We start from the raw sequence: 11,826 nt of genomic DNA on the forward strand, positions 1-11,826 counted from the left end.
AAAGTCTCTTTTTACCGTCTGCTGGAGCTTCAGATGTGAACACAATGAATGAAAACAGCAGAGCCTCATGTGACACCACTGGGGGACATCCTGGACGGTCTTTCCACAGAAATGAAACTGTGGCTGTCCAGGAAATGAAAGTAGGTTATAGGAGCTGAGGAGCAGCCTGTTCAGACGGATAAACACACAGCGAGGAGGACGCACACACAGAGACACTTCTGCAGAGACTCTGGTCAGCAGAGTGAGGATGAAGATGAAGCTGTTTTGTTCTCCAGCTGTGATGGCGGTGATGTCTGCACTGGTTGTTATGGATTCTGGACTCACAGTGGCTGCTGAGGCATCTACAAAACCGTGGTGGTGGACGACACCAGGTACACGCACACACCCTCAAAAGAATTAGTGAGACATTTGACCTTAGGACACTGTGTGAACGCCGGCACTGTGCAACATGTCCAACAGTAAAATAAGTGAACATTATTCTATTAGTCCTGTAGTCAGATAACAAAAACTAAAAATGAACAGATAATTTCATGCTGCAGACTTTGGCATCGATTCAATTGAAACTTATGGGAGATGCAAAGTCAGTCAAGTTATTTGGAGACAAACAGCAAATATACAAATATGCACATTTTGCACATCAGTCGGTATGTCATTTAGTCTCATTACAGACTTTTCTAACTTACAGAAATTGTCTAACTTGCAATAGACTGATCTATGAGCAAAATTAAGGCAAGTTTAAAGGGATAGTTCACCCAAAAATGAAAATTCAGTCATTATTTTCTCACCCTCGTGCTTATTGAGGGTCAGGTTTATTTTTATAGTCCATAAAACAGTGCTGGAGTTTCACAGGAAAATGGTGTTGTAGAATCTCACGAACAATGGAAGTGAATGGTGACCAGTTGTCAAATGTAAAAACACAACTGGAAAAAAAACCAAACATAAAATGCCTCAATAAAAACATAGAATGCCTCCATACTGCTTATCTGGTGTAATCCAAGTACTGACATGTCACAACACACACACCCAGATCAGACAGTGTTCATGTGTATGTGAACGTGGCTCCAAGCTGAGGATCTACAGCGAAGATTTGGGCTAAAAACATGTTTTTTTTGTTTTTTTTTACATTTGAAAACTGGTCACCATTCACTTCCATTGTTCAGGAGATTCTGCAACACTATTTTCCTGTGAAAATCCAACAGTGTTTTTGTGGACTGAAAAACTAAACCTGACCTTCAGTCAGCATGAGAGTGAGTAGAGGACTAATTTATTTATTTATTTTTTTTAATTTTTCCCTTTAACACTATTGACTAGTCTAAAATATTTTGATGAAACTGGCCCCAGGCTCTAAAGTCTGGCACCAAGCAGACGAGATCTAATGATGCTTCCTTCTTTTTAGTTTCCTTTGGAAAACAGAGGAAACAAATGCTCCATTGGGTTGTGTGTCAAAGTAGAAAACTTCCTTTTCTAGTCATGTTGAGAGTTGTTTGTTTGTTTTAGACTTCACACTGACTTGCAGTAGGTTTTGAGTTTGTTATATTATTGATATTATTATGTTATATACTTGTTATATGTGAGTGTGCTGCTTCTGATGGACACTATGGCCCAATAATACAAACCACAAAGGAAATGGGGAAGCTGTTCAAAACTGCCAAAAAATATTTGAAACTAATAATTGTGGATAGTGGCCTGCAGAGCAGTGGCAGCGGCAAATGGAGGGGTGATGCAAGCTGGTTGCAATTTCGCTCAAGTTAAAGGAGAAATTTGTAATATATTTACTGTAATAAATCATAAAATAACCACACAGTGTCATCAGAGATTGAGGAAACATGTTAAGTTGAAATACTTGCCCCACTAAATCAGCAGTGTCAAACTTAATAACTGTTTTGCTTATCTTCTTACATTAATCAGAGTTCAGATTAATGCAGAACTGAAGTGGACACTGGGTGGAAATATAGCAGGACTGGCACAGACTGCTTAAGAGTTTGAGTCGAACTCAAAACTCAAAAATCTATTGCAGTGTGTTGCCTTGAAATTTTAAGTTGTCTCAACATTTTTCTTTACAGTGTACAGTGGAGGATTTATCGCTTGTTATTGTCAATTAGGAGGCTGTGCACCTTCAGTGCTCCTGCAGAGCCCCTGCAGAGCCCCTGCAGAGCCCCGCAGAGCCCCACAGAGCCCCTGCAGAGCCCCTGCAGAGCTCCTGCAGAGCCCTTGCAGAGTTCCTCCCGAGCCCCACAGAGCTCCTGCAGAGCTCCTGCAGCGCTCCTGTCTTTGCTGGACAGGAGGGGCTGACATAAACAACTCTCTTTCATACCCCATGGTCGGCTTGTCATTAACATGACAAAATTATTGCAGCAGCCCTACACAAGACCATGAACTCTAATTAATACAGTTTACTGTGTTGTGAAGTATAATCACACAGTTAAAATAAGCACATAAAAACCTCAAACACTTATAGGATTTCTGTTATCCTGACCTTGTGGTATCTCCTCTGCTTTCTTTCTCCAGGAACTTCAGGATTAAATTTAAATGGGAAGATGTTCACTTTGTCTTTGAATAGAGGAAGCATATCCTTCTACCCCCCATATTATTCCTCTCCCACCACTCCCCCCTGGCCTGCAACCACTCCCTACCCCACCGGCCAACCCACGACCTCCTACCCTTACTGGACCACAGCACCTCCTACTAGAGGTAAGGACATTCACAAACTACATAACCATGGGTTGTTTTAACATGTGGCGTAGGTGGGCAATCGCCTGGGACCTGGGGGTGAATTTGTCGCTACACATGCAAACTCTCATCTCCACACGTCTGTATCTACGGAAGACCATTTCTGCAAATGTAATTGGAAAAAAGAAGATCTATAAGTCACTGCGATGTGAATCTTTCTTGTAATTATTTACTATTTTATATTATTTTACTATTTCAAATATTTCAACCTCCAATTATATTATAAAAAATGAAAAATTATAGAATTTCTATTCTTAAATTATACATATTATAGCTATAATATTATTTTCATAGTTGATTAATCTATCAGTTATTTTGTTGATTATCTGATTAGTTGTTTCATCTGTAAAATGTCAGAAAATGGTGAAAAATGTTGTTCAGCGTGTCCCAAAGCCCACAAATGTCTTGTTTTGTCCACAACTCAAAAATGTTTACTATCATAAAGGAGTAAAGAAACCAGAAAATATTCACATTTAAGAAGCTGGACTTCTTTTTCTTAAAATATTGCTCAAACCAGTTTATCGAATAGAATAATGATCGATGATATGATCGATTATTGTTGTAGCTCTAAAATTATTGCATATTATGCCTTTAAATTAGACCTGAGCGATTCAGCTGAAAAGCCTATCACCATAGTGAAGTTTCATATCGGTCGATATCTATAATTAGTGATCGTGTGGGTTGTGACTGACGACATGTTGTGTACGCCAGGGGGTGATAAAATTAATGAAAATCACAATATTTTTTGACCAAATACGTTGATGTTGTAAGAATATTTTAGGGATGATTATTGGTGCTTTTGCAAAATATTAACCAAAAAAAAAAAATAAATAACCATCAGTAATGTGGATATAATGACTAAGTGCGTAAAGGCAAATGGACAAAGCTCATAAAATTGCATCACTTTACTGTAATGCAGCCTTTTAAAACCAGGAAAAGAAAACACTTATGATATATCACAATATAATGATGTGCAAAATCACCTAGTCTCATATCACAATACAATATAATATATTGCTCAGCTCTGCTTTAAATACTGAAATGCTAACTTGAAGCATGAAAGATGTGAACCCCAGTCTTGGTGGATTATTGTTGCACAGGCCTGTATCCATTGGCTGCGTCATATATTGAATATTTGTAAAGGTTTTGTTTGTTTTTAAGCTGTTTTCTTCATGTTCTAAAACAACCAGTTCACCCTGATGATTAAATTTGTCCATCAACCCTCCCCATCTGATCGCCGCAGGTGTGTCCGTGTGTCTGCGCTACATCGCCGACTATCGGTCATACGACACCCCAACAATCTTCACACTCAGTCCCTCCAGAGCTCCTCTGAAGCTGCAAGTCAGTGACTCTGGTTTCAGTTATATGGTAACCTTTGACGGGTACAGTAACTACTTGTCCTTTCGGCCTAACATAAGGTTGTGGCCAAACATCGGACAGGACATCTGGAACAGAGTCTGTGTCACCGTGGACTCCGTGAAGAATGTGGCCCAGATGTTCATGGGCTTGAACATGAGCATCAGGAAGAAGCTGCTGACGCGGGTGAGGACAGTTTATTTTATTTGAGAAGCTGAAAAAAACTGAGGTGTGTGCAGCGATGTGTATGTAAGCTCATTTCTACCACTGGAAAAAAAATATCCCCATCATAAATCATAATTATGAGATTTAATAAAAAGGTCAAAATTATGAGATAAAGAAGTCAAAAATATGATAAAACATCATAATTATGAGATAAAACCTCAGGTGTGTGCAGTGATGTGTGTGTAAGCCCATTTCTGTCACTGAAAAAAATCCCTATGATAAATCATAGTCTTTTTTTTTTTTTTTTAGGTCAAAATTATGAGATAAAACGTCAGAATTATGGGGTAAAAAGCCATAATTCTGACTTGTTATCCCATATTTCAGACTTTTTTTTATTCCATAATTATGACTTACCATGAGGATATTTTCTTGTTTCAGTGGTGGAAACAGGCGTCCATGGATGTGGGCTCTCTGAACACATGGATGAAGCCTGAAATGTTCCACAACATTTTGTTGTCTCTGATATCATCTATCTGCTGTTTGTGTCCGTGTGTGTGTGTGTGTGTGTGTGTGTGTGTGTGTGTGTTCAGTATGTGTGGTCAGGTGAGCCTGTGATTGAGTTTTCAGGTTTTGATGGTCAGGTGACAGACGTCCAGGTGTGGGATTATCCTCTCTCCTACAGAGAAATTTTCAACTACATGACCAGCAGTTTCTACGGGTATGTGTGTGTGTGTGTGTGTGTGTGTGTGTGTGTGTGTGTGTGTGTGTGAGTGTAATTTATAGTTGGGTTGCCTTAGTAAAAAATCAAGAGTGTTCATATTGAGCTCCAGGTGTCAAAGGTCCAGTGTGTAAGATTTAATGGGTTTTATTGGCAGAATATGGCAGAAAATGAATATAATATCTACAGAGTAAAACTGTATTCTGATACAGTTACCAATTACCTGTTAATATATATATATATATATAGTCCGTGACCTAATCCAAGTATCACAATATTAAAGTAATGTAAATAGATTATTTTCTGTTATTTCTGGATTACCTTTAACTTTAGCATTATGTCTGAGTAGCTAACATTAGCAGTTGATCTGTGTAGCTAACATTAGCGGCTGGTATGTGTAGCTAGCAGTTTGTTTTCTGACTTTCAAATCCATTATTTGACAACATAATATATTTTTATATATCTATTTTTTAGGCCACACTATGGCTCCATCCTCACCTGGTCCTCCATCGGGTACTCTCCCAGAGGAAACACGCTATTGGAGGACGTCTATGAGTGGCAGGCAAAAAAGCCAATCAGCAGCAAGGGGCGTGGACGTCAACCAAAAGGAGAGAAGAAGAAGACCAGAGGGACAAAGAGGCAGCTTTAATTAAATATACAGGGACATGTGTATGAAAAGCTATATGCTCTGCTCTTCTCTTCATTTTAAAATTAACGACAATCAATCAATGAAGTAATACTCGCTAATTAATAGTGAATGAAATTCAAATACTGGTGATTTATGTGATTAACATATGTAGAATAAAATGTGCCTTATGAGACAAGACAACAAGCTAGTCTCTAACAGAATTAATTTTTACTAACACTTTTGACTTTATATTGTTCTCTTTTTCAGTGTATTTGTTCCCTTTATTTTGTATATTATTATATAAAATATATATATGCACGCAATACAAAATATATACATGTTTATTAAGGTTGGGATTAAATCACTTAGCTGAATTTAATTGTTTTATTAAGTTCATTTGTTCTGAATGAACACCTCACTGTTCACACTGTATCTCCACGACCTTCAGCGCTTCAGTTCGGTTGTTAACATTCAGTCGGTTTCTGGTTTAAGCTGTTTTATTAACTTCAGTACAAAACTATCTTAAACAAACACTATTTATAAGGTTAGTTCATTAGGCAGTGATTTGTGACAATAGCAATACGTTTGCTCAGATAGTCATATAAACCTCAGTGCTTTCCAGAAAATAGGCAGGATAGTCCAATAAAAACTTCTGTTTAATGACAAAAATAACCACCATGGTCAAAGTAATGTCAGCTGTTACTGTCAGTGCAGCAAAACATAAAATAATAATTTAAGAAATACAATCGAGGACATTGACCTTGAAATGTAGCATGAAAAATCCCCTCTGACCGTTTTCTCACGGCAGCCTTCTTGAAATTTTGATCAGAAACTAGAATGAATAAACAAAACAGAACAAAATGGAGCTATTTTGACACACAACAAACTACTCCAACAGCAGACTGCAGCTAACTAGCACAGTACAAGAACTTAGCTAACGTTAACTAGTGCAAGCTAACACTAGCTAACAGAAGCTATAGGTCAAAATATTAAAATATGAACCTTCATTCTGGATTCTTGGAGTTTGTTTGTAACATATTTAACTTAAAAAAAAACTGACATGAAAATGCTATCTGTGTTTCAGCCTGGTTAGCGGGGGTTGCGGTTGGTGCAGAGCTAGCTAGTTGCTAAAACTTTCCAAATATCCAAAATGGCCGCTGTGTAAATGTGTAATTCTAATATTGTGTCAGGCAAAATCAAACAATGTCATGAAAGACACTCAACGGTGAGGATATTCCAGAAAAGCTTCAAGCTACGATAAAGTTAGCATAAGATTGTGATAAACATCTTTTCATTAGCTTACAAAAAAACCCAACTGTAGGCCATCATTTCGAAACAAGTCAACAATTTCATGACATAATTCTTCTTATTGATATCTTTTTATTAAAACTGTAGACCCTCAGGCCATCAGAGTGGTTTATTGTAGTGGTTATGCCTTACATAAAAACAAAAACTGTGACAGTGGAGCAAAATAATGTGTAGCTATGCAACATAAAGGCTGCATGTGCTTGCATTAGCATACGTTGACATTTTGAATTTGTAGTGTCTTTTCAGGCACTTGATGTAACAGTGATTCAAATATTTTGGCACTTTAACAGAAAAATGCCTTGAAAGCATTGTTAGCATTTAAGTATTTTTAGCATTAAACAGTAAACAACTTTCTTGTTTGTATGTCATGGATTTTAAGTCAAAAATATTTATTTGCATTTGATAGAACAGACCTCCGTTTCCTGGGGGTGAAAAACAAATATTTAAATCCAACATTTCCACATATTTTTCTGCTCTGCATCAAATCTGTTGCGCTAGCTTCAGGCTGTGTATTAGCAAGAATCTGGTGGTACGATACAGAGGATAACTTAACGATTCAATATATTGCGATATATCGAGATACTGTAAACAAGGTGATATTCTGCTATTTTAAAAATGTAATTTCAGGGATTCTGTCATAAAGAACAAACCACAAAAGGTATAAAATCTAAAGTTTGTTAACCATTGCCACAAATCCCCGCATGTATCACAATACATGCACACATAATATTGCGATACTCAAGTGTATTAGTATTTTATTGCACCCCTATATGACTGTGGAAGTACTGGATTTAGGTTCCTCCATGAGGAAGCATTTAATCTGTCTAACAGTAGAAAAAACTAACTAGTAGGTTACAGTTATTTAAGTAGTGTACTTCAGAAGAATTTTGAGGTATTTGCATTTTACTTGAGTATTTCTTTTTTCTGCCGCATTCTAAAATGAGCCATTCTGCATAATGAGTACATTTACTTTTCTTATTCTGAGTATATTTTCATGTTAATATTTTACCACTTTTACTTAAGTAGAAGATCTTCAAACGCTGCTTTCAGAGCAGAGAACAGAGATAAATCAGATCATGAAAATATCATAGCTACAGCTTTTCTTTTTTTTTTTACAATAACCCTACCATGGTTAACAAAAGCAGACATTATAAGAAAGTATCTTAAAAACTTAATTTATATAATCTGGGGTTTTACTCAATTGTCCCAGATCAATACTTTCTGGAAATATAAGTTCTCCTTATTACATTATAATAAATAGGTGAAACTTGATAATATTATCAAGATATTTTCAGGATCAGTGAATAGAAATGCTAAAACTTGACGTACACACAGTGTCTGTTAGCAAACAAACTACAAATTCAAAATGTCAAGGTGTCTCAACAACATTGTAATTAGTCAAAGCAAGGTAAATGAACATTATATGGAGCAATTATTTATATCTCTGTATTTAGTAAGACATCTGTTGTAATAGCAAAATAATTATTGTACATCATCGCATGTGGGCCGACATTTCACTTTACACCATTATGTACAAAACTCTTCATTCTCTACAGAGTGGAATATGAGAATAGCCCTCAATAAAAAAATTCAAAGTTGTTAAAATAAGTTTTGTTTTGTTTTTTACAAATATAAAACTTACATGGTTGCCCAACAACCAGATGTCACAGGTTTATCCAACCAGCACATATTTTTTGTTATTTTTCTTTACAATTATCTGCTTGACAAAAAATTTCAAAGCATTTATACAACATGTGTTACATGATGGCTTAAAGGAAAATGACTTAAAAAAAAAAAAAAAAAACACAAAAAAACCAAAACACAATCCATAAGTTTGACAACAGGTCCATTTAACATTTTGAAAATTCAAACAAGTAACTGTGCAGTTATGTGTAACGTCTAACTACACTACAGGAAAAACAAATCCGCTAGTAAGTCATAGTAATTTACACTCTGAAAATTTAAAAATTCATTAATTACCATCATAAATTAAGTGACCTGTTAAGCCGTTATTGCTGTTATTATGTGGTACAAGCTTTTGTTAATTTTTACATCCAGGAATGTTCATGAATTCAAACAAATCAGGCCGAAAAACGAAGTTGAATTATTTCAATTCCAAGGACTGATGATTCTGCAAGTTTTAGCCTTTTAAGTTAAAAAATTTAAAATATTTCAGCTGGCTGCTGGAACAGATGTTTTTCAAACTCTCTTAATAAATAACCAAGGTCACGTTAATCTTTTCTTGATATTCACATTTAATTACTGTTGTTTTTTAAACACAGATTTAAGTTCTCTGAGACTCTAAAATGACCTGAAGTGATAAAATGGTTTAGAAGGGAGAGAAAAAAAAAAAAAAGTATAATCTGATGTGGATTCATGTAAATTAAACACAAGTTGTAGTTAATGGGCTAAAACCGGTGGTGCTAATTATCCCTTTATTAGAACTGAGTTTGTTGAATTTCTGTTATTTTACAGGACTTTGATGCTGACTGACTTTGTGTAGGTTTCTAGTTTAACACGTGAGGAGTTTGTTTGTTAATAAAAAAAACCAAACCAAAAAACAAAACAAACAGACTTCAGCCATTTTTGTTTAGTCTGAAGGCAACATACAGTAGAGGATCCTGAGCAGGACGATAATCAGTTACATTTTTGTCAGAAGTGGCTGTTCAGCAGAATATATTTAGTTTAGTGTGAGAACAAATGTTTAAGAAGCAGTGCTCTTATTTTTCATTCAGATTGAGATCGACCCATCCAGTCTTTGGTTCTGATTTAATTTTGTTCTGCTTTCGTTCCTGTAAGGCACCAGCATCAAAAGCTGCCGCGAGCTAAAACGATGCTAGCTGTAGTGTTGCTGTTTTCAGACCGATCAGGCGCCAATCATTAAAAGATTTCTCCTAAATGCACGCTGAGTTAAATATGTCTGGTTGTTAGCTGCTAGACATTAATGCAGGACTTTTCTCTGACAGCATCTGTTCTGAGTTTTGTGCTTTTAAGAGAGCTGGAATTTGTATTTGCCATTAAACCTTTTACTTAACTATGGAAGCTTACTTCTGCAAGGAAAAAAAAGTTTAGAATGACAGAAATAAAAATGGTCAATCGAAATTATGTCAAACTGAGTCCTAATTATAATCATACTTCAGACTTTTTAAGCTTCGTGTCTTCATTAGGAAATAATTTTGACGTGCCAAATCCAAATTAAATGTGGCACAAGTTAAAAGTATGATATTTTTAAGTCAAAATTGCTTTGTGGTTGTGAACTACTTTATTTATTTTTACGTCAGTAGAAAGAAGAAAGAAATAAAAAAAAAAAACTGAAAGTAATTAGGAGAAAATTATGACTGTAAAGGTCTTAACAAAATTAAGTTGATATTTTAAAATACTGTACCAAATTAAAATGGAAAGATTTACGTGTAAAATTACAGGATATCAACAGATTATGGTTATTTTCGTCCAAGGTATGAAACAAGTTATTATAAATTATTAGATACACTCAATAAAAATAAGAGTCAACATTAGAAGTCAAAATTCTGAAATGTTGTCCAAGTGTGGACATGATTTTTATCATTTCTAACTTTTTTCACTGGCACAAAAGGGCTTCCATACTTAACTCCATATTTTCACCATGCATTGCCTCTGGTAGGTATTTTTAATTTCTATAAAGATGTCAGTCTTTAACTGCTGTCAGGAACATACTGTACAAGTGTTTCATTACAACTGAGAGGCATGAAAAAGATTGTCGTGTTAAAACACCTTCTCATTTTGATCACAGTGCAAAACTAAAATGTGATTATTTAATATGACTTGGCTCGAATCTATGTGTGGTGATTTGGGAAACAAGACAGACCGTCTCTTAAGGCTTCATTAAATTAGCCCAAAATCTGTTATCACAGCAGTAGTAAACACTGTTACTATAGCAACCACAGCCCCACATATTTTTGTTTACATTCAGAGGAATAAATACGAGCACATGAGACTTTTTCTTTCTTTTTTTTTTTTTAAACCATCGTCTGTTTTCTCACCACATAATCACACATCCAGTCACAGCTGAGTCACACAGATTACAAAATCTGCTGCTGACAAAAACGCTCAGAAACGTGTGGATCTTTATGTCGACGTGTCCAAAGTGTAAACCAGTCTTTTCCCGTCACTTTAGCACTACTGTCCCAAAAAACACGCCTGTCAGCTGATTCTGAGAGAGCAGCCTGTGAAGTGAGCGCAGGTTCCTCATCTGTGTGTCGGAATCATGTTGAACCAGGAATCACCTCCTCTTTCTAACTGATGCACAGCACAAAATAAATTAGAAACTTTACAAGTAATTAAAAAAAAAAAAAATCAAATGACTGTAATTCATTCAGTTGGATGACTTTTGCAGTGTGGACCCATCAGATTTAGTCATTTAAATGGTGAGGAAGTGCAAATGCATCTCTTGTGTCACTGCTGCCCAGTGAAAAGCAGGACTTTAGTTGATCAAATTTCACAATAAAAGCCCATCTCCACCAGGAAAAGAAAGAAAACAACAGATGAAATATAAAAAATGACAAAAATAAAAATTGCAGGGATGCCCTGGTAGCTCAGTTGGTAGAGCGTGCGCCCCGTGTACCGAGGCTGTGAGTCGACCGCTACACATCATTCTCACACTCTCTCTCACCCTTTCTTGTCTTCACTTCAGTTGTCCTATCAAATTAAACCCCCCCAAAACATATTCAGGGCAATTAAAATGTAGAGTCGGACTTCAATCACAAATTTGATCAGAATCAAAAAGACTTGCAGTCCAAAACTTAACAAGTCTTATATTTAAAAAGTGTGTCAGTACTGATGTCATTTCCTTAATCAACTAACGTGAACGCTCAGTTTGAACCAATCTGACTTAAATGATTTTGAAGAAATATCTAATTGCAATTATTTTGGCTGATATTGCAAT

General features: G+C 35.9%; 1 protein-coding gene across 1 annotated transcript; it reads left to right on the top strand.

Moving 5' to 3' along the window:
* Nucleotides 1-134: 134 nt before the first annotated feature.
* On the top strand, nucleotides 135-5,801 carry LOC146332193 (uncharacterized). Its single transcript, XM_084740196.1, has 5 exons — nucleotides 135-371; nucleotides 2,509-2,691; nucleotides 3,974-4,272; nucleotides 4,842-4,969; nucleotides 5,444-5,801. Exons 1-5 carry the CDS (start codon nucleotides 248-250, stop codon nucleotides 5,616-5,618), a joined length of 909 nt encoding a protein of 302 aa, XP_084596322.1. The 5' UTR covers nucleotides 135-247; the 3' UTR covers nucleotides 5,619-5,801.
* Nucleotides 5,802-11,826: the final 6,025 nt, after the last annotated feature.

The sequence above is a fragment of the Lutjanus erythropterus genome, chromosome 2 (genome assembly GCF_056507025.1).
Source record: "Lutjanus erythropterus isolate fLutEry1 chromosome 2, fLutEry1.hap2, whole genome shotgun sequence".
In the NCBI taxonomy this organism is placed as follows: Eukaryota; Metazoa; Chordata; class Actinopteri; order Lutjaniformes; family Lutjanidae; genus Lutjanus; species Lutjanus erythropterus.